The sequence below is a fragment of the Odocoileus virginianus genome, chromosome 22, assembly GCF_023699985.2.
Source record: "Odocoileus virginianus isolate 20LAN1187 ecotype Illinois chromosome 22, Ovbor_1.2, whole genome shotgun sequence".
NCBI classification, from domain to species: Eukaryota; Metazoa; Chordata; class Mammalia; order Artiodactyla; family Cervidae; genus Odocoileus; species Odocoileus virginianus.
In genome coordinates, this window is record NC_069695.1 from 7,481,210 (window position 1) to 7,505,264 (window position 24,055).

Here is a 24,055-nt window from a genome sequence, read left to right on the forward strand (position 1 = left end):
TGAATGTTTTCTACAGTATTTTTAGTTATTATTTCCTCCTTTTCACTATCAATTTCCATAGTATTTACAAATAAATAGATAATAATAGACAGGATTAGTGAAAGTGAGTGGAATTCAACATTTATCTATTGGGACTTTATTGGTCTTATCTGACAATGCTTCCTTATTTCATGAAGCAGAGGGGAAGGGCATAGTTCATTGCTTTTCTCTTCAAAATGTCAAGTACTTTATCATTTACAATAGGTTCATTAAAGCCAATCAGAGTCACTTGATCTGGAAACTCCTCTTAATACAGTGGAACATGTTGGTTTAAGCATGTGGTGATGAAGCATTCTGTAGACTAGATTAAGTTTCCACATTTGTAGATGAGTCATATACTCACTTGAATTCCTCTCCTTAGCAAGCCTGAGCTGTCCTGTACACATAATTTGTGGATTGAAATAATTTATACACAACTGAGCATTTTTCTTGAGGGAACTAATATGAGACATTTATTGTAGAATAAGAGAAACTCAACATTTTTCCACATTGACTTCTCCTTCTTTACTAACTAGCTTCCATGACCTGGCTCTGCTGCTTACTAGCATTTATGACCTTTATCTTGGTTTGGTCATCTATAAAGTAGGAAAAAATACAGTGTTGTGAAATATGTGGAACCGGGCCTTGAACTAATAAATACTCAAGAAATATTACTGATAAAAGTAAGAAGCACATTCCTATAGTTGAGTTTGCCCCTGATATCTAGTCCCTATGCCTTTGGAAATAGGGCAAGTTGGCATGGATGCAAATACATGCTCATTAATTCACAAAACCTATAAATAGCCTATTTATGTCAACCAGTTCAAGAGATAGTATATCAGAACCAACTAGCAAATCTACTCACAGTCTGCACTAAATATTAGACTGTCTAGATTGATGCTTTATGCCAACTACAAATTGGCACTTGCCAAGAGCATTACCAACAGACGGAACAACCAGGGCGTTTGCCATCTGCCTCTGAGGAGACTGAACCCTGTGTTTCTGCAACTATTTGACCTCCAACAGCCTTCGAGGGAGCTCAGGGTGGGGTGAGGCCCTCCGTGCGCCAGGGAATCTGGTGGGACAGGTGTCTAGACAGCTGGATATTTTCAGGAGCTGATTTTACGATCTCAATCCTTGCATCTCCTCATATCTAGAAAAGCACTAAATCCCTTCACGGTGACATCAGATCCTCATGATTGGCAAAAAAACTTTTGTAAAACAACGGCTTAATGGTATTCAACTCCCCCTTCACCAAAACCTTCTATATCTGCCTTCCCTCACTGCCGCTTTGGAGCAGCCTCTCAGAGCTATCTGAGGTGCTGCCTGCTGGCTGCAGTAATCATTGTGACCCCAAATAAACTAACTCACAACTCTCAAGTTGTGCATCTTTTTGAGTCGACATCTACAATCCCAAGGGTCTGAAAAAGTAGAACATCATAAACTAATGATACACTGGATGGAGGAATTTGAACAATAACAAAGTTTCTTCCCAGAGAAACAAAGTGGAGCTAAATTAGAAATGACAGTTCATTAGAGTAAAAATTTTTTATAAGCATCTTAGCATAACAAGAATACTTTTGGGTAATTAATTCAGAAAAACAGTTGGCATTTCACTTTTTTTAATTCAATTTTTCTATGGGCCCCAAATAATTTTTTGGTAAGAATTTCTAGGGCTTTGTAAGAAATACGAAGGTCTCCGTAACACACGTATTTAGACATAATTACATGCTAAATTAGTTTCACAAATAGGAAGTCCTAAAGATGAGCCTATACTTACAAACATTTGTACAGGTTTGGCTGAACTGCCTGAGTGATTCAACAAATATTTACTGAGTAGGGAGGGATATAGAGATGAATATAACATCACCTCTCATTTAAGGAACATTTAGAATAATGAGAGACACTGGCATAATAACATTTATTAAACATCTAAATACATGCCATGCTCATGTTTCAGGTGCTTATATGGATTAGCCACTTAATTTTCACAATATCTGCCTTTTATAACACCTAGAAAGTCAAGAAGAATATGGCTTTATTAAGTACAACTAGGAAGTGGGTGACTATAATTATAATTAAATTCATCTACATGTGACCTCAGCATGGAGAGCTTCAGTAGAGAGGAAAGGACATCATACTGAAGTAAAAGAGATGAAATGATTGCAAAGATGAATGCAGATGAGGTCAGAGTGCCCAGTCCTAGCGGCCCCTGGAGTGCATGCATTCTGTATCCAATGCATCTGACAGAGGGGAGCTGGGGGCCTCTTGCACAGTGATGCTTGTTGAATGAGGTTCCTGAAATCCTTTTATTTAAATGACAGGCATTTTCTAAATCCTAAATGTTGCAACACTTCTAGATAATAATTCCTGGATTAATGAGTAATAATCTGTCTTTCTCACTTATGACATTTAAAACCAAAGTAGAGAGTAAGGCCACAGCATTACACTCAGAGTGTGAAAGAAATCTACATAAATTATGTAAAATATTCATTTTCATTTGTTTTCCTTTTATTTTTATAATTATAACTTGTGAAGTAATTTATTCTGCCAATAAATATTCTGTTCTGTCTTCAATAACAGAATCAGATGAATGAGCGTAGGAATTACATTAAAAATGATACGGAAGTGGTGTCAAATATATAGTTTTTATATTGAAATTGCAAATGAACATTACTTCCGTGTCTCCTTTGCACTGCCCTTCAGAACACACATGTGCGTCCTCATTTCACTGAAATTGTGTGAGGTATTTACCCAGATACTTTCCAAGATTAAAGCATGGTGGATTGGCCAAGGAATCACAAACTGAAGTCATTTTTTGAAATTCAAAAGATCAATAATTTATAGAATTACACACACCAACATGGAAACTGTTGTTGAAAAGAAATAGCTTGCTGCCTTTTTAATATTCATAGAGGTCACTTCTCTGCATTTCTGCACCTGCCTGAATTGTCACTGGCCTCATATCATAAACTCTGCTATGCTTTATTTTCACTTTTCATTAAACTTCCAACATTTCATTATCATCCGTTTCTTAGATCTCTAGTTACCTCTGCTACTGCTTTGTCAAATTCATCTATTTCATTAAGATTTCTTCCTCTTTTTTATGGCATTAAAAATACGTCTAATCTTTCATTTGCTAGGCAAGGTTAAAGTAAAATATAAATTTTCAGGTTCAGTTTTAATACTTTCAGTATTGGATTATTTGGCCTAAATCTTCATGATTTTTTTTTTTTTCAAATTAGAGGTATATGTAGGAGGATTGTCCATCATTTAAACACATTTAATCACCTACCACTGTTTAGAAGGAAAAACAAAAGATGCTGATGTAAATTAGCCCACATGCATGTACAAATGTGTTTGTATTTAACACACACAAAATTATTTTGAACTCCTAGGCAGTAGTCATACCTTGAAAATGACTAATAAGGACATCCTGATTCAGAGTGTATAACTTTTTAAAGTTTAAATTTGACTGTAATAGGTGGTTTGAAGAATAAGCCAAAGTTCTAATGTATGTTAGTCTATTTCATGAAGTTTTAGTTAGGACACCTTGAACATGGAATCTATCACATGCATTCAATATCAATGCATTCAACTCAACTCAATATTCAAAATAAGTTAGTCAAATTCCACTGTCTATAACTTACCATCAGAAAGCGTAACCACTGTCACATCGTCAGTAGATACTCCTGGCCCATAGCGGTTATAAGCTAGGAATCGAAGACTATATTCCGTGAATTTTTTCAGGCCTTCCAGTTTATAAGATAGCCCATCAACCTCTATATTCTGGAGACATAAAACACCAAAACCATTATTCAGGAGGCATGTTAAAGCAGAAATGGCAGCCATTCTGAGCAATCAGTGAACTGATAGCAGACTCTCACTCACAAAGCAACACTCTAGCCTTATTATGAGTTGTTATAAAACCGAAATGGTGATACACACTCCTCCACTAAAGACCAAGCCACTCTGTAGACTCCTAGCTGAATTAACACCATGCTGCCTTCACAGTCGTTAAGTTTCAATTGGTTTAATGCCACCCAATGATTGAATGGTGTGTTGTATTAACACCCACACCAAAACTCTGATAGGCAGAAGGCAGCTCTTGAAGCCACAGGAACAGAGTTGCTCCTGTACCTGAAATGGACTAATTTCCCAAGAAACAATAGAATTGTAAAGTAATTAGCCTCCAACTAATAAAAATAATTGGGAAAAAAAATAAATAAACTAACTAACTAAATAAAAAGTAAAAAAAAAAAAAAAAAAGAATTACTCCTTCTCCTGCTGAAATATACAATTACTCCTTCTGCTGAAACATACTCTTGGTTCTTGAAACTGACAGATACTTTGCTACATGAATTCTCTCTCAAAATGCTGGGAGGTTAAGTTGGAATTGTTTTCAGCACTTCACAGCTGAAGAAATGAGGTGCTGGAGGTGAAGTTCCCTGAGAAATGAGACCCAGTTTGCTCCAGAAGACCCATTATGTCTCTCTTCCCAATGATTCTCACACTCACATTTATCTTGGGTAATATTATTTAAATGGATTGGTAAAATGAGTTACTGAAGAACTAAAATGTGTAGGGAAAAGGGTAGAAAAGAAAGCTGAAGATAAGAGCGAAATAGCATGGGAAAAGTAAACAAACATGAAATGATTGATTGCAAAGGAGGATCTCTTAATCACTCTCATGCTATAACTAGGAACTGCTGTGGATAGAACTAATGCAAATATTTTTTTAATGAAAAATATCTATCCTGCAGGGTATATGAAACCATAAGGACCACACTATGCTGGGCAGACTTCACAACACATCTTAAGAACTCCAGTATCTCAAGGTCACTTCTGGACCCTTCCTATTTAACTACCCATTGTCTTTTTATCTTTTGTCACATGAAGTTGAGACTCTGGAAGTAAACATCTCAACAGTCATATACATGTCTTACAAAATAGAATCGTCCAGTTTCATGTGTCTCCACAAAGGTTCATTTACTTTTATTTGAAAATCTAATTTGCTTATTTTCCAGGATCTGTGCTAACCACAGATTAGAAGCAAAATGAAATAAGGAGGAAAGTATTCTTCAGGAGTAAAGTATACTGAAAACAACAAAAAGCCAGAATTAATATCAAATATGTGAATGAAAAGAGCAATTTGACTGAGGTCACTGAATATGACTGATCATCCCTTAGGATAAGGGCTGAAATGCAAATACTTTTTTGGGATCAGATGGGCTTATTCAAAGGTATACTGGCCCAGACTGCTATATAATCAAACAAAACATCAGCATCCTTTTTACCGACTTCACCTCATTGCCCCTTTGCCTCTCGTACCACCAGAATTCAATTACTTAACATTTTCAATAACAGATACTTTAAAACTGAACAGCTATCCAATTAATGTGCTGGATACTGGCTTATATCAAGAGCCTGCAGATCTCCTGCATTTCTCCGGGAGGTGTAGGAGCGGGGCCCGTTCTCTCGCCTACCTGTTCTTTTCCCGTGGACACTTCAGTGCAGAACAATCTGTAACCTTGCACTGGACCGTTTGCATAGGCGGGGGGTTCCCAGGTGATAAGAATTGAGGTAGGTGAGGTAGATACAGCTTGCAGGTTTTCCACTGGCCCTGGAACTTGCACTGTTTACAAGAGAAATTGATTAGTTACAAGTAGGTTCTCTTTCTCGAAACAAACAGAATTAATTATATCTTTTACAGTTTAAGGAAATATAGCACCATGTACTATTTTTAGAATCATATAGTATAAGAATGTAAACACATGGAACACAAATAGAAAGTAATGAAATTTTAGAATCATCCATTTTAAAATTCAGAACAGGGCTTATATTAATCTAAATTACTTATTTCATTTAACAGTTGAGGAAACTGGTCAAGGAGTCTAAAAGGAGTAATGGCTGAATAATGGTGGGATTCTTAATCTAAATTCTTAGTATGGAGAATTTTCTACTTTGCCAGTATGCCTTTGCCTGTGTGCTGCTAACTGCAGAAGGAAAAGAGGAAACACAATTAGAATACTTGTACATCATGGTCCTACTTATAATTCAAGTAGGCAGCACAGTTATGGATAATTGACCACATTATCTTTATTGAAGTCATCATTTTACAATCTTGCCCAAATCTGGGTCCTTTAAATTAATTTCAAGATTTAATTTCAATTTTACTTTCTAGCATTCCATTTTCTCTCGCAACTATTACTTTACTTAATCAAGGATAAAAAGCTTGTTCATTAAAGAAATCAGATAAACACAGGTCCACAATCACTTAACCAAAACACTTATGTCCAGATATGTTTCTATATCCAGAAATTCTCGAGTTTGATAAAGGTAACATGGTATATATGTAGTGTTTTATGTAACACCCTGAGTGAAGTCTGTTGTAGCACCCTGTTATTAAACCATACATTTGCAGCAAACAAACAATAATAGAATTATTAAAGACTATACACAGCCTAACATAAAATCAGGTGAGATGAGGCTATGAAATGAGTTAAGAAAATCCTTTATTTTAGATATACAAATTTTGAATTTCTGCACAATTTTTTATTTGCTCATAAAACCTGAATATAAATATATGGTTTGCAAATGGTAAATGCAATAACCATGCTAGTTACTGCAATCCAAAATAAATAAATAGCCCATCATTGCAAGCATAACAATGACTTTAACTTAAACAGGCTGTGTATTCCCTGGCAGCCTTAGATACCACCTAGCTTTGGACAGATATACATTCTAGGCCTCTAATCAATTTCTTCTGAGTTTGAACTTCCATAGCAAAAGGCCATATGAAAAACCCAGCTGACATGGCATCCAATGACAGACTTCTTAGATCAGCATGGAACCTGGGTCTCTGGATCATTTTCAGAATTTGTTCCACAGAGCCCAGCTCCTTAAAGCATTACTGCTCACACTTTTGGGGTGGGGGAGGAATTCTCAAAAACAAATATTTTCTGCTGAGACAGGCTGGGACCTGGAACTCTCTGCTGCAGTACTTGCACCTGGACAAAAGTCTCCTCAAGAAACAAAGGTTGACTGGCCTCTTATCAATTTCTGTTGATTGGGGAAGGGCAAGAATTCTGGTTGGTATTGATATCACCTTCATACATTATCCCACCCGTCTTCAAATCCCGAGAATCCTTATTATTGAAAACTTCATCCTTTTCACGTTAACAAGTGAGTATTAATGATCTCTTAAAAAATTTATGTGGAAATAATTTTAAACCTACAGAAAACATTAAGAATGAGAATAGTAGATACAATACCCTTGTTCCCTTTATCCAGATCTACCTATTGTTAACACTTTGTTCTATAAACTATCATTCTCTCTCTCAATTTTCTATCTATCCATCCATCCATCCACACTTATCAGGGCTCTTTACCCCTAAACTCATTAACACATATTTCTTAAGAATTAATGTGTACATGAATAATATAGCTGTCAACTTCAGCATTTTGTATGAAAACAATATTTTATCTAATCATTTGTATTCAAACAGTGTCAACTGACTCAGTAGTGTCATTCATGCAGCAATTTCATCTCTAGTTGAGGATCCAATTTACAGTCAAGTTTGAATTTCACTACTATATCTCTTTGGTCTGTTTTATATAGAACCTGTTCCAAAGCCTTTCTTCACCTTTTAGGACATTTATTTTTTCGAAGGATATAGTCCTATTTTAACTAATATAATGTTCTCCATTTTCGGTTTGTCTTTGTTTCTTCCTACTGAGTTTAGGTTATACATTCCAAGCTGAAATAAAATATAAGTGACGTTGTCCTTCTTAGGGCATCACGCCCAGAGGCACAAGATCTTTAACCCCCACTTCTGTTATCTTGTGAACTAGGTCAAGGTGCTATCCGATTTCCCCACTGCAGGGGTAAGTGGTCCTCGGCATGCCGCCATACTCTGGTCCTCTGTTTCACCACTTGCAACTCATAAACAATCTGCGTAGAGATGCTACACTGGAACTATGCTCTTTAACAATGTCTCTAGGTCCTCTGGCTGAAGAACAAACACATCAGTGTGTATACACAGATACATACAAAAACTCTCAGGAACATATGTATAGTCACATGTACAGATTCATACACTATCTTTCATGACTCTATAGAGATGCCACCATTCTAATCCTTCTCTGCTGGGGTCATTCTTCTAGAAGGCAACGGCACTCCACTCCAGTACTCTTGTCTGGAAACTCCCATGGGCGGAGAAGCCTGGTAGGCTGCAGTCCATGGGGTCGCTAAGAGTCGGACGCAACTGAGCGATTTCACTTTCACTTTTCACTTTCACACATTGGAGAAGGAAATGGCAACCCACTCCAGTATTCTTGCCTGGAGAGTCCCAGGGATGGGGGAGCCTGGTGGGCTGCCATCTATGGGGTCGCACAGAGTCGGACACGACTGAAGCGACTTAGCAGCAGCAGCAGGGGTCACTCTTGCCTTCCCTATTCTTCTGTGTGTTCTTTCTTTCAAAGGGAGAACTGTGACTCCCAAACAGTTGTATTTTGACAGACATTTCATGAGAGTGTTCTCACCTCAGTATTCTTCCATAAAGGAGTAATTTTTCTATGGAAATCCCTTATTTGACAAATGGAACTTTAGCAGACAAATGTTAAAACAATGGTGAGTCTTGCCAGTGTCAAAGTTTAGAGTGATGCAATTATAACTGTATTATAATAAAGCAGACATTCTGTTCCACGGGGGACAAAAGCAAACTCAAATGTGCCTCCTGATACTCTTCAACTTGAGGGGCTTCCAAGGTGGCTCAGTGGTTAAGAATCTGCCTATCAGTGCAAGAGATGCAGGAGTCACGGGTTCAATCCCTGGGTCAGGAAGATCCCCTGGAGGAGGAAATGGCAACCCACTCCAGTATTCTTGCCTGAATAATCCCACAGACAGACAAACCTGGCAGGCTACAGTCCAGAGGGTTACGAAGAGTTAGACACGACTGACAGACTGACCACACATGTACACACTCTTCAACTGAATTTTCAAAGTACAATATTTTAAATAACAGTAGTGAAAACATTAATGACTTGCATGTTTCTTTGATTACTGATATATTCACAAAGATAATGTAACCATTTCAAGAGGGATATTTCTGATTCGGGATCTACTACTTTTATAAGAAAGGCAGATAAAGGCACAGAAGCAATGAGACTGAGTGACCTGCTTAAGATGCATGTTGAATGTAAGGTAACCAGGATTGTAAAAGTTCCCACAGAGCATATTCGTGCAGCCCAGTGATGTGTAAAGTACTAACTGAATGGGACGGAATGTATTCTTCATTGTTTTCTCATGGCTAAAGTGGAAAGGGCATTGCCTACTAAAGTGAAAATGAAAGCCACTCAGCTGCGTCTGACTCTTTGTGACCCCATCGACTATATAGTCCATGGAATTCTCCAGGCCAGAATCCTGGAGTGGGTAGCCTTCCCGTTCTCTAGGGGATCTCCTCAACCCAGGGATTGAACCCAGGTCTCCTGCATGGCAGGTGGATTCTTTACCAGGTAAGCCACAAGCTTATTCTGAGAGAGAGCAAAGATTCAGATTTTAAAACGGCCAAACTCCAAAGCCATCACTCCTGCTGAGAGATGTAACACATTCAAGGAAGGTTTCCAGGAGGTGTCTAGAAGAAAGGAAGCGGAGGCAGTGTTTGGGGAGGTCCTGCCTGTCTGTTTCACTGGAGCTCAGTGGGATGATGGGCAATGATTCAGACCGTCTTCAGCATTTGAGGGATGAAGCAGAAAATGAACTTGCACTTCACCTGCACCACCACTGTAGTCAGTGGCAACTCCGCCAAGACGGTGGGGTCTGAAGAGTGCCAGTATCACTCTCAGAGTTTCCTGAGGCTCCTAGCATGGCTTGGGAGAGAATCTAGAAATGACTCCTGCACCCAGAGCGAGCCCCCTGAGAATCTGGAAGGACGACCTGAGGGGGCTACATGGGGCACGTGGGGTGGGGTGGGAAGATGCGAGGCCTGCTGTGACTCTGAGACGTGGGGATCACCACCTCCATCAGGCGCTGTGGCAGAGGATTCTACAGAGACTCAAGGCAGAGTCAGGAGAGCACCCCACGGGAACAAACGTCAGGCCGTCCTTCCCCCTGGTGATTCCAGCCGCGGCTGCTGAGCGTCCCGGCTGCCGAGAGAACGGTCAAAACCCACACTTAGTTTCCCAAACAGTAGGAGCAGCTGTCTTCTCATGGGGATATGCACAGGGCTAGGCGCACTCTGCCCATAGTTTAATTTGTCTATATGTGTCCATGGCTTTTACCAACGGGGAAACATCACGCAGAAGTAAGTGTCATAATTTGGATTCAGGACACACTGGTAGTGTCAATACCAATGATCTGTTCACCAACTGGATTATTCTCCTTCCCTAATGATTATTAGACATCATCGAGGAAAAAGGTGTGCTTGGGAAGCCAGAAGAATTTGAGGCAGAGATAATAATCACCAGAAGAAAAAAGGAGCATTCAGAACATTTAGATTCAGCATTCACAAACAACAGTGTGTGTTTCACAGCTAACATTCGACTAGTTGGTATAAAGTTTTCAATTGTCTTTCTCTGAAAAAGTGTTGCATTTTAGAACAAACTTATTTCCTACCTTAACTTTTTGTTTTAAAATATATTTTATTTTGTGATTTGATTGAATTGGTAGATTTTCTGTAATATTCTTATATATTAAGATAAATACCATAATCCTATGTTGGCCTAAGTAAATATAAACAACACAACATCAAAGAATTATCAAATCATATATTTATCATATATAATAATAAACATGCAATTAATGTAATGTAATCTAATCTAATCTGTTGTTATTGTTTAGTTGCTAAAAATATTTTTTCAGTATTTTTGATCTGAGGTTGGTTGCATTCAGCATGCAGATACTATAGATATGCATATCTATACATGTATTATTTATATATTTAATTACATATTACACATATATATGACTGTATGCTGCATACATGCTAAGCACTTCAGTCATGTCTGACTCTGTGCAACCCTATGGACTGTAGCCCGTTAGGCTCCTCAGTCCGTGGAAATTTCCAGGCAAGAAATTTCCTGGGGTGGGTTGCCACTTCCTCCTCCAGGGGATCTTCCTGACCCAGGGATCAAATCCATGTCTCTTAAATCTCTTACATTGGCAGGAAGGTTCTTTACCACTAGCACCTGGGAAGTTCCATAAGACTGCATATCTATATCTATATATAAAAAGGTAGCTGGCTAGACTGGCATTGATTAATGAGTTACTTGCTTACATTAGATTCCATTAGGTTGGATTAGATTAAGCTTCCCTGGTGACTTTGCAGTAAAAAATCCACCTGCCAATGCAGGAGACATGGATTTGACCCCTGGGTCAGGAAGAGCCTCTGGAGAAGGGAATGGCAACCCACTCCAGTATTCTTGCCTGGAGAATTGCATGGACAGAGGAGCCTGGTGGGCTAGAGTTGCAAAGAGTCAGACATGGCTGAACAACTAAGGATACAAGCATCTGCAGATTTTGGTATCCATGGGGAGCCTTGAAACCAATGCCTCATAGATGCTGAGAGACAACTGTACAGGACTACAGGCAAACCTTGGAGATATTATGTGTTAGGTTCCAAACGACCCCGAAAAAGCAATTATAATAAAGGAAGCCACACCAAATATTTGGTTTCCCAGTGTACATAAAAAGTTATGTTTATACTATATTCTATTACATAGTATGTTTTCTATTATAAATATATATTCTATTATATAGCATGCATTTTGTCTAAAAATGTACATATTTTGAAACACTATTTATTTAAAAAAAAATGGCTAACCAAATGTATGGATGTGAGAGTTGGACTGTGAAGAAAGCTGAGTGCTGAAGAACTGATGCTTTTGAACTGTGGTGTCGGAGAAGACTCTTGAGAGTCCCTTGGACTGCAAGGAGATCCAACCAGTCCATCCTAAAGGAGATCAGCCCTGGGTGTTCATTAGAAGGACTGATGCTAAAGCTGCAACTCCAATACTTTGGCTGCCTCATGTGAAGAGTTGACTGATTGGAAAAGACCCTGATGCTGGCAGGGATTGAGGGCAGGAGGAGAAGGGGACAAAGAGGATGAGAAGACTGGATGGCATCACCAACTCGATGGACACGAGTTTGAGTAAACTCCAGGAGTTGGTGATGGACAGGGAGGCCTGGCGTGCTGCAATTCATGGGGTCTCAAAGAGTCGGACATGGCTGAGTGGCTGAACTGAACTGAGCTGAACCATCATCTGAGTCTTCAGTGGATCATAATTATTTTGCAGGTAGAGAGTCCTGCCATGATGTTGGTGCCTGCTGACTCAACAGGGTGGTGGTTACTGAAGGCTGGGATAGCTGCAGCACTTTCTTAAAATGACAGTACTGAAGTTCGCCAGATCAATTGACTTTTCCTTTTACTTGAACATTTAGAGACCATCCTAAGGTTATTAACTGGCCTAATTTCAATATTATTGTGTCTAAAGGAATCAGGAGGCTCAAGAAGAGTGGGAGATAGGGTATGACCTATGAGGGGAGCCATCAGAACAAACAGCATGTGTCAGTTATGTTCAGCTTCTTTATATGGGTGCTATTAGTTCGTGGCATCTGTTGGACCATAAAAAAAGCAAGAGAATTCCAGAAAAACATCTACTTCTGCTTTATTGACTATGCCAAAGCCTTTGACTGTATGGGTCACAACAAACTGGAAAATTCTTCAAGAGATGGGAATACCAGACCACCTGACCTACCTCTCAAGAAATCTGTATGCATGTCAAGAAGCAACAGCTAGAACTGGACATGGAACAACAGACTGGTTCCAAATAGGAAAAGGAGTACATCAAAGCTGTATATTGTCACCCTGCTTAGTTAACTTATATGCAGAGTACATCATAAGAGATGCTGGGCTGAATAAAGAACAAGCTGGAATCAAGATTGAAGGGAGAAATATCAATAACCTCAGATACACAGATGATACCACCCTTATGGCAGAAAGTGAAGAAGAACTAAAGAGCCTCTTGATGAAAGTGAAAGAGGAGAGTGAAAAAATTGGCTTAAAGCTCAACATTCACAAAACTAAGATCATGGCATCTGGTCCCATCACTTCATGGCAAACAGATGGGGAAACAATGGAAACAGTGGCAGACTTTATTTTTTGGCTCCAAAATCACTGCAGATGGTAATTGCAGCCATGAAATTAAAAGATGCTTGCTTATTGGAAGAAAAGTTATGACCAACCTAGACAGCATATTAAAAAGCAGAGACATTACTTTGCTGACAAAGGTTCATCTAGTCAAAGCTATAATTTTTCCAGTAGTCATGTATGGATGTGAGAGTTGGACCACAGAGAAAGCTAAGTGTCAAAGAATTGATGCTTTTGAACTGTGGTGTTGGAGAAGACTCTTGAGAGTCCCTTGGACTGCAAGGAAATCTAATCAGTCCATCCTAAAGGAAATCAGTACTGAATATTCATTGGAAGGACTGATGCTGAAACTGAAATTCCAGTACTTTGGCAACCTTATGTAAAGAACTGACTTATTGGAAAAGACCCTGATGCTAGGAAAGATTGAAGGCAGGAGAAGGGGACGACAGAGGATGAGATGGTTGGATGGCATCACCAACTCAATGGACCGGAGTTTGAGTAAACTCCGGGAGTTGGTGATGGACAGGGAGGACTGGCGTGCTGCAGTTCACGGGGTCACAAAGAGTTGGACACAACTGAGCAACTGAACTGAACTGAGTTTGTGGCACCCCCAAATAATTACAAAAGCAACAATGAATAATGATCACAGATCACCATGACAAACATAATAATCATGAAAAACATTTGAAATATTGTAAGAACTACCAAAATGTGACAGAGGCACAGAAGTAAAGAAATGCCAGTTAGAAAACTAGTGCCAATAGTCTTTGTCAACAGAAGGCTGCCACAATCCTCTAATTGTAAAAAATGCAATATCTGCAAAGTACAATAAAGCAAGGTCTTCCTGTATATAGATAAAGAGATAGAAAAAGACAGTCATCCAGACCAACAGCATCTGCATGTGAGATGTTCTTTTTCACAACATTCCTGGTTATTGTCAAGACTCTGTCTTTCATCCTTCCAATCTGAGTTCCTCTGCTGAGTTTATGATTAACCCCTCTATCCAAAACTTTACTCCCTTTCTTTTCCTAAACCTGCTCCTTTCAAGACTAAGGGGTATCAAAGAAAAGAGGACTGAAACTGTATACAAGCCTCTGTTGTCCCTTGAAGTAAAAAGGTTTTGCTTTAGTCTCCCAGGCCGTCCCTGGGTCTCAAAAGACTGGCTCAGGAGTTAATGACTAGGAAATAGGAAGATGCAGAAATGAAGAATACCTGTTGGTCCAGGAAACTAGCAGCAATACAGACTATAAATCAGCCACTTAGCAGAAACAGAGAACTCAGAGTTCCCTGAAAGATGCAGATAAAGGACTAAAGCACATTTCTAAGTTGTTCTAAGAGAAAGCAGACACCCACCAGATGAAAACTGCTGACCTCAAGGATACAGACCCTAGAACAGTTGAAAGCCAGAAGGTTCATGATGCTGAACTTCACCTTGAAGCCAACCAATTTGAGAATTCTGCATGAGCTGATCAGGCCCCGTGGCCCCCGTCCTCACGTAGCCTTTAAAACTCCTTCCCTGAAAGCCACTGAGGAGGGTGAGACTTGTGAACATGAGCTGCCCATTCTCCTTGCTTCAGTTCAGTTCAGTCACTCAGTCATGCCCGTCTCTCTGTGACCCCATGGACTGCAGCACGCCAGGCTTCCCTGCCCATCACCAACTCCTAGAGCTTGCTCAAATTCATGTCCATTGAGTTGGTGATGCCATCCAGCCATCTCATCCTCTGTCGTCCCCTTCTCCTCCTGCCTTCAATCTTTCCCAGCATCAGGGTCTTTAGTCAGTTCTTCGCATCAGGTTTCCAAAGTACTGGAATTTCACTTTCAGCATCAGTCCTTCCAATGAATACTGAGGACTGATTTCCTTTAGGATTCTTCTTGAGTGGTGCCATGCAATAAACACTGTACTTTCCTTTACCACAATCCAGTGTCAATAGATTGACTTTATTGTGCAGTGAAGAGCAGATATAAAAGTTTGGTTCAAAAACAGCTTAAAGATATTACACATTTACTTTTCTTCATAGCAGTGCTATAAATTCAAATTCCTGAATTCCCTATTACTTTCCTTTTGAATTATAACTCTAAGAGAGGCCTGTGTGTGTATTGTGGGGGTATCATATAAGTATATTTTCATATATTTATGTCTTTATTCAGATCTATGTCTATAAACTATACTTGAATATAACTTATACACTTTTACATGTGATTTATTATATGCATATTAGAAAGAGACAGAAAGAGAAAAAGGGAGACTTAAAGATGTTAAATAGTAGAAATTAGATGTGGAGTCAATACAGTTAACAGCTTCAGCTTTCCATTTCATTACATTTTAGTATGTCAGTCAAGAACCTTAGTGGGTATAACCACTCATCATTTCCAAGATGTCTTTCATAATCCCCACCGATCCCCTCAGTTGGACAATAATTTTGTTGCAAACTGCATCTAATTTCTCTCCATCTCTATTCCAGTTACCTCTTTCTTCAAAGAATGGGAAGATTTCTGAACAGACGCATGATCTATGCAAGTAACTCATCAATCAATGTCAACCTAATCAACTACCTTTTTAAACTTTAATATTGCATTACAGTAGAAATTCATTAGAATACATGTACCTAAGAACAAATTAAACACTGACAATAGAGTAAATGAGATATATTACATGTCACTATTTGCACAGAGAACAATAATTTCTGACTATATATATAAATTTATAGTGCAACAGGGTACTTTATAATGGGATCTTACTGCGTATTAACCCAAAAATGGCATATAAAAGTTGGCTGAATTTTTAATAAAGCATGATTTATCACATATCAATTACAGGATGTGTGCCTATGTTCTATATGTGATTAGGTGATTGGACTTGGGGGGAATATTACAGTTTAATGAGCTACAACTAATCAATTGAGATGAGAGTTAGAAGGTATGATTTCTTGTCGCTACTCTACTTATGATAGAGATCAGTCATTGGCATCAAGAATCAAGGTGCCCATGGACTCCCTGAAATTGTTTGCAAGTTTTCAGTAATGTAATATATCCATTTTTTTAAGTGTAGGGTGCAAAGTTTTCATCATTTAGGTCTATGACTCCTTATGTGGTAGCTCCTAAAGATTAGATAACATCTCTGGTTTCTTTTGGTTCTGAAAATCAGTCAGTCATTCCTTACCATCAATCATTTGTCTTAATTGTTAATTATTTTATGATGGGAAAATGCCAATAATTTCACTTTAGATATCCTCAACTTTTAATAAAATGCTACTGTTTCAAAAACAGAAACATTTATGAAACAGATGTTTCTATTTCATTTTGCAAATCATGGGTAAATCAAAGGCATATGAATTATTTGCTTTAATTTACCAAGTATTTTAGATTTTCCAAATGTCAGAGCTTCTGATGATCGAGTCAAATAGCAAATAAAAACTAATACCCTATTTTCTTTTCTTTCTCTTGCTCTGTATCTATTCTAATGTCTATTTGTCTACCTTCCTGACTTCTCTGTACTGTAATTTGATATTTGTATTAAGCACACTGAAGTTCAAATTGTGATTTATCAGATATATGCTTCTAAAAATGGGAGTTTAAATAACCTCTTCCAAATAAGAATGGAATATAAGGTTTTCATAGCAAAAGCTTTAGAAGGATCAAGGCATGTCTCTGTCATCACAATACTGAATGAAGCTGGTATCTTTTCACGATTATACTGATGTTTCCCAGCTGGCAGTCCCAAATGAAGACAAATGTTAGTGCCAGAGAACATGTAGTTGAACATTTGAATATTTAAAGTCTCTTCAAAATGACTGTGTAGTACAATGTTCCTAAATCATTAATTTAGCAGCCACTAAATTCTTTTTTTTTAGAACCAAAGTAATAGTGCATTAAAAAAAATCACATGTGTTATCATTCAAATAATGATCTATAATTCCCATACTCTCAATTCAGGCCAGAGTTCTGAGGGTGAGTCTACCTTCTTATGCATGTGCTAATATAAAAATGATTCTTGAGTCTATTTTAAAAAATGGATAGCAAGAAATCTAAATAATTATCTGTAGTGATCCAAACGGACTAAGGCCACAAAGCTCTCTTATTTAAGCAACAGCTTCCACTGCCAATGATATCCTCACTGAATGTGTTTCAAATGCAAACCATTTCTGAAACTATTTGCATTTATTGATAATAAAGTGCATGCTTTGATTGCCTCTTTGATTTTTTTTTCTTCTGTAGTTAACAGCTTTAATGATATTTGTATGAAATCTGTTTCTATTCTGTATGGGGAATGCAACATCAAAAAGCCTGCAGGCAATGTAATTATTAACATAATAAAATCCCTTCTTGACTGAAAAATGCACAGTTAGGAGATATGACAGTAGTCTGGCAAGGAAGAAGTGCAGACTATGGGGGTAGGTCTCTATTACCAAAATCACAGGCGTCTGACAAGATTTGGTTGGAGGAAGCAGTTATTACCTGATCATTTTATTTTTGGCTTGAATACAGGTGCTATTAGCTAACTCACAATATACTCAACTGTGTCCTTATATGTGTGTGTGCATGCACATGTATGCATGTGTGTGTCTGAAGACATATACTGATGTAGGTATATACGCACACATAAAATATGTGTGATTTATATGACCTGCATATTACCTATATATACAAATATGTGTGTGCATATGGAAGACCTGGCAAGCTGCAGCCCACGGGGTCACAAAGAGTTGTGCATGACTGGGTGACTGAGCAACAACTAATACACACGCATGCTGATATATTGTTGTTGTTTAGTCACTGAGTCATGTCCAAGTCTTCTGCGACGCCAAAAGAGTTGCCTGCTAGGTTCCTCTGGCCATGGGATTTCCAAAGCAAGAATACTGGAGTGGGTTGCCACTTCCTTCTCCAGGGGATATTCCCGACCCAGGAATCGAACTTGCATCTCCTGCACTGGCAGGCAGACTCTTTACTGCTGAGCCACCAGGGAAGTCCCACTACTATCTGAAATAATTGATATTTTTGACAATGTAGTAGAAAACACTTTAATGATTCTTTTTGAAGAAAAATATCTTAAAAGTAGTCTTTTTGTGGTAAAACTACTAGTTTTACTTAGTAGTGCTAGTATTACTAGTGGGAGCAGTGTTATAATAAAAGTGATTATAGGGACTGAACCCAGTGTCAAATCTTCTCAGGAGCGTAACAGGTTTTTCACTAACACAACCAAAGGGTAATAACCTTAGTGAAGCACGGAGCTCATGATGAATTTCACCTTGGAACACATTAGCTTCCCTTGAGGCTCAGCTGGTAAAGAATCCACCTGCAATGCAGGAGACCTGGATTTGATTCCTGGGCTGGGAAGATCCCCTAAACGCTATCCACTCTAGTATTATGGCCTGGAGAATTCCATGAACTAAATAGTCCATGGGTTTGCAAACAGTCATACATGACTGAGCGACTTTCACTTATTTACTTACTAGCAACGCCTAGAAATGTAAAATGTAGCGGGTAATGTAGATTCCTGACTGCATGACTGAGGTTTCAAATCATTGCAACTGGAGATTTTTAAGTAAAATCAAAGGCAAATGGTTTATCATACAGAAAAACTGCTGAAAATAAACACTGAAGTTAAAAACCTGAGTTTTCAGGCAAATGTGCTTAACTTTCATATTATTAAATGCTTAATGTCATGTAAACTCAATTATAGTGACTTAATATTTTTTCCCCTAGAATAGCCTGGGTTTGGTCCCTTTCCATTGTCATTGAAATTTCTAGATAAAAGTAACAGCTCATTTTGCAGTCTAATCATACACTTTATGTGGTTATCATACATTGCTTTCTCTAGTACTGTGAAATATTATGTAGAAATTTTTAGGGAACTTATTAGGACAAAGAAAATATGCACAGACACAGACAATAAAATAAACACACACACACTTCTTCACAGATGATAAAGTATATAAGAATGCTAGAAACAGGTCTATCAATGGAGTACACAGTCATTGAGGACAGTTATGGGAAATGGGGTCAAGAGTATTTCTTGATCAACAGTTGAAAAGTGCACCGATGAGGAAAGGAAGGACTGGAAGTTCAGATGTGAAGGAGGAACCCAGTGAGTCAGGGGGCACGGGTGGGGATGAGTTTAATGAGTCACGGCCTTGATATCTGCCTTTCTGTAACAGAATTTACAAGTCAGTCAAAGGAGAGAAAAACGCAATATAGTTTGGGGATGGCGTTAGATAAAGAATCCTTTAAATAAAATAATGAGAAAAATTGCAAAGTGAACTAGTTAATGATGGCACAATTAAGCAGGAAACAACCCACTAGCATGAAATTATCAATGATTAAACTGCCTTTCTACTTTATTAGCATTACCAACAGATAACATAATATTCTACTGATTTTAGGAAAATGTGGTATGCCTCAAGACAATTTGAAGAAAGTAGAAAAAAAAAATGCACATTTTGCAAGATATTGGTCTCTAGAACTTCAGTTTGGGAACAAGTTTTTAAAAAAGTGTCCCAACCTCCTCATAAATACACAGTTACTATTATTGTTATTATACAGATCATACATTTATGTTTAATTCTTGTAGAAGAGTCCCAAGGAGAAATCCCTAGGAAGCGGGTGTTTCATACTTATTTGAGACTCATATATACTTCAGGATGTATTTCTGCACATAAAATGAACAGATATGCATCAGAGAATCAGGCATCTTTGGCTCATGTGCAACCCAGAGTGTTCTCCACGGTGATAACATAACTGAATCCCAGCAACCTTTCTCAGAGTTGGCTTTTATTATGGTCAGGATGGAAAGAAATCAATCAATATTTGATGCCTGTAGTTTTAACAGAGCCAATAAATGACATGTATGGATGCTTTTATAAAAGAGTCCTGCTGCCATTTATTCGAGGAGAAAGAATCAACAGTCTTTTTCCTGGCAACCAAGTGAGTAGGTTTTCCTATTCTTATTGTTGCTTAGTTGCTAAGTCATGTTTGACACTTTTGTGACCCCATGGACTGTAGCCCACCAGGCTCCTCTCTCCATGGGATTTCCCAGGTAAGAATACTGGAGTGAGTTGCCATTTCCTTCTCCAGAGGATCTTCCCGACCCAGGGATCAAAACTGTGTCTCCTGCATTGGCAGGAGGATTCTTTACCAATAAGCCACCAGGAAAGCCCGAGAAGGTTTTTCTACAAAACTCCAAAAAATCCTACCTTAAAAGTGACCGTCTCTTTAGGGGAGCAATGTATTGTTCATCTATTCCCAGGTTTAAAAGATGAGGCACTGCCTTGTGTAAAGTCTTTATGGAGAAACCATAAGTTAAAGAAGAAATTTAGAACTCTCTTCTCTGAACACATAGGTTTCCCAGAAGTCACCAGTCTGGGCTGCAGCCCATCTAATAAAACCTTGCCGAGAGAGACTAACAGTAATGAATGTGGCCTCCAAAGTCAGAGACTTTGGGTTCAAATTAAGTACCTCTGCTCAGGCTTACATGGCCAGGGTCAAGCTATTTAATAGTCTTGAGCTTCAATTTTCTTATGTTAAAATGGGATTAATACTAACACCTACCTCATGGCTTTACTGTAGAGGCTGATAATAAATCATGAACAGTATCTAGTACCAAAAAGAATTCAGTAAATGTTATCAATTTTTATAGTGTGTCAGAGAATCAACAGGGAAAACAATGAAAATGTCCTTAAATTTTAGTCTAAAGTGATAGGACAATTATTGGCTAGCAGAGGGGTCCAGATGAGGTGGGAGAGATGATCAGGGATGAGACCACATTGGGCCTTAAATGCTTTGGGAGGATTTTGATTTTTAAGCATCATAAAGGTACTGATGGATCTAATCATTTTGTACTCTGTCCACGATGCAAATTGTGAATGGAAGGGGGCAAATGTAGGTGCCAGAAGACCAGGTGGGAGAGGTTAACAGCTCGAGTTAGAACAATGGTGATGAACAGGAAGAGAAAGGGAGGGATTCAGGGCTGTATGGCAGGTAAACATCAAGAGCATTTGATGTACTGGAGGAAGCCCAGTGAGAGAAGGACATCAAGAATGACTCCTAGACCGGGACTGAGATACAAACACTACTACGGATAAAACAGATCACTATCAGGGCCTCCTGTATAGCGCAGGGAACGCTGCTCAACACTCTGTAATGACCTATATGCAGACAGAATCTAAAAAGCAGTGGATGTATGTATAGGGGTCACTGATTAACTTTGCCGCACAGCAGAAAGTAACACAGAATTGTAAATCAACTACACCTCAATAAAATTTTAATAAACAAAACAAGCAAACATGAAAGGACGACCCCTATATTTCTGACTGCACAGCTGGATGATTTCCATCTTGTTCACTGAGACAGAAAACACTGGACCGAAGCGAGGCTGGGCAGGTGTGTGAGCGTGGTGTGTGGGCGGGTGAGCATCAGTTGCAGCGTCTACACTGGGGTTCAAGTTCTTCCCCACACACAGGGGCGTGCTGGGTATTTAGCACCCGATGGACAGCCACAATCTATTACTGTTCTTCATCTTCACTTCCCTCTTCATTTCTTCATCTCTCAGCTGCACAATTTCACACCCCAGTTCTATGAATGGCCTTGCCACAGCCATTTTTTTTTCTTTTTCACTTATTTCCCCTGCACTTTTTTCTTTCTTTTCCCATTTATAGTCAGTCGCTTTTCAGGAACATTAGCTACTCTCCAGATTTTGTGATCATCTGTTTGTTCTGTTCCTACCCAACTTAGCTCCTCTAAACCCACACTTTGCTCTTTTTTGAGGCACTCAAAATAATTACCCCAATTAACAGACCAGACAGTGCTAAAGCACTTTTTTTCTGAGCAATTTACATGGATGTTGAGGAATTCTGCTCCTGATACTTGATAAAAAGAGCTCCAGATAAAATATATTTCCAAACAGCCACAACAATAAAAATTCCAGCAGCAATGAACCTGGGTACACATGTGACCTTGACAATCCTGAAATTAACATTCACTTTGCGACTGCACTGACATTTATCACTGAGAACACCTTTAACGCCCTTACACATACGTGCATGAGAGGGGAAGATGGATCACAGCGCAGGGCAGAAAACCTGGTTGTCCTGTATCTCTAAGAAGCATCTCAAAGGCTCCCCGTCTGCTGACTGAACCACCCTGAGGATTAAGTTTATTTTATTTTCAGTATTCAAAAGATAAGAAGTTTATTAACCACATGGACGATTTGGGCTTGTTCAGAGATAGCAGTAGGAAGACAAATAGTCTTCAGCAGTAAATCACCTCACAGAAGTTGGACAAGGACTCTGAAACTGAACACAGATGCATTACTATGGATCCAAAGATTCCTTTTCTTCCCCCAACTCCACTTCCTCGACTTTTATTTTCATCAGTGCCAAAAAGTTTTAGGCTCATGTGAAAGAAAGGTCTTTGACTCATGCATTCAAAGGCCACTGATTATGATGCCCAGTAAACATGGAGTAAAACAAGGAAAATGATGTTAAATACGAAAGTTATTTAGATACCACTCAGAAATATTTAAGGAGGCTGATTTGTTTAACCACTGTATGTTAATAGCTCCAAAATTCATTTTAATATCAGGCTGGCAATCTTCTTGACTTCCTTGTGATTGCATATAAGACTTTGGGAATGTATTAGTTATCACCGTCTGATATAAATATGTGAGCCAGGAAGGCTCATATGTAATTTAAAGTTTCCAGTAGTCAAATGGTAAAAATGAGATAAGCGAAATTAATCTTAATAGTATGTATAGTGAGCCTAAAATACATAATTCAAGTAACCTAAAAGTATATAATTCAAACCATAATCAGTAGGAAATGTGCTAATGTGACAGTTTACATTGCTTATACTATGTCTTTAATATCCAGGGTGAATTTCTTACAGCACAGCTCAGTTCAGGCAAGCTATGTTTCAGAGCTCAACAGTCACTTGTGGCTAGTGGTTACCATACCAAACATTGCTGAGATAAGAAATGTCACTAGAATAATTCAAGAACTCTGAAAAATTTAATATTTCCAAATAGGGTGGCAAAATTACTGTAAAAACATCAAATTATCAAAAGGATAGTGATCACATCATACTCCAAGTGATAAAATTAATCAAACTGTTGGCATAAGATAAAATGTGAGTGACACGTTCAATCTATTATTACATTGTTGTTTGTAGTTTAAAATTACATTAAATGATGAAACATAATACCAGAAATGGCATCAAGTCGTTTCTGGGGGTCTTATGCATTTGGTTAGACTAAACTGGCTTCCCAGATGGTGCTATTAATCAGAAACCTGCCCGCCAGTGCAGGAGATGTAAGAGACACAAGTTCGATCCCTGAGTCAAGAAGATTCCCTGGAGCAGGGCATGGCAACCCACTCCAGCATTCTTGCCTGGAGAACTGATTTACAGAGGAGCCTGGTGGGCTACAGTCCACGGGGTCACAAAGAGTTGAACACGACTGAAGCGAATGAGCAAGCATACACACACACACGTCACTTAGGCCCTGTGAAGACTGGAAGTGACAATAATAAACTTTATTTCACTGCAAGTTAGTAGAAGGCTTTGAATCAAGTCTTCAACAGACGGAAGCTTAACTGCAAGTAAGTGATTTATAATACGGAGGAGAAATGATGTCCCTGGCATAGAGGTTAGCATAACTCACTCAGACTGGGGTAAGCTCAGTAACATTGGGGTTTTAAAAATATTATACCGTTATGGCTATGTTGCTTTAAGTAATAAGAATTTTAACTCATTAAAAAATTGTTAACACTCAGTCTTCAGGTAATTGTTTCTCCATTTCCCTGAAATCATCATGCTTATCTCTGTGTATGCGTGCACACGTACACACACAGACACGCATTAACATTGTAGTAGGAATGTAATGCCAAGTTCTAATCGCAG

General features: G+C 38.6%; 1 protein-coding gene across 5 annotated transcripts in view; it reads right to left on the bottom strand.

Annotated features, from left to right (window-relative positions):
* The window catches only part of DCC (DCC netrin 1 receptor), a 1,226,177-nt gene that overhangs the window by 329,827 nt on the left and 872,295 nt on the right, over positions 1-24,055 (bottom strand). For all 5 annotated transcript variants that reach the window (XM_070452514.1, XM_070452512.1, XM_070452511.1 and 2 more), the window contains 2 exons: positions 5,504-5,652; positions 3,669-3,807 (listed from right to left, as the gene is read on the bottom strand). In XM_070452514.1, the coding sequence (XP_070308615.1) occupies positions 3,669-3,807; positions 5,504-5,652 (288 nt within the window). The remainder of the gene's footprint in view (positions 1-3,668; positions 3,808-5,503; positions 5,653-24,055) is intronic.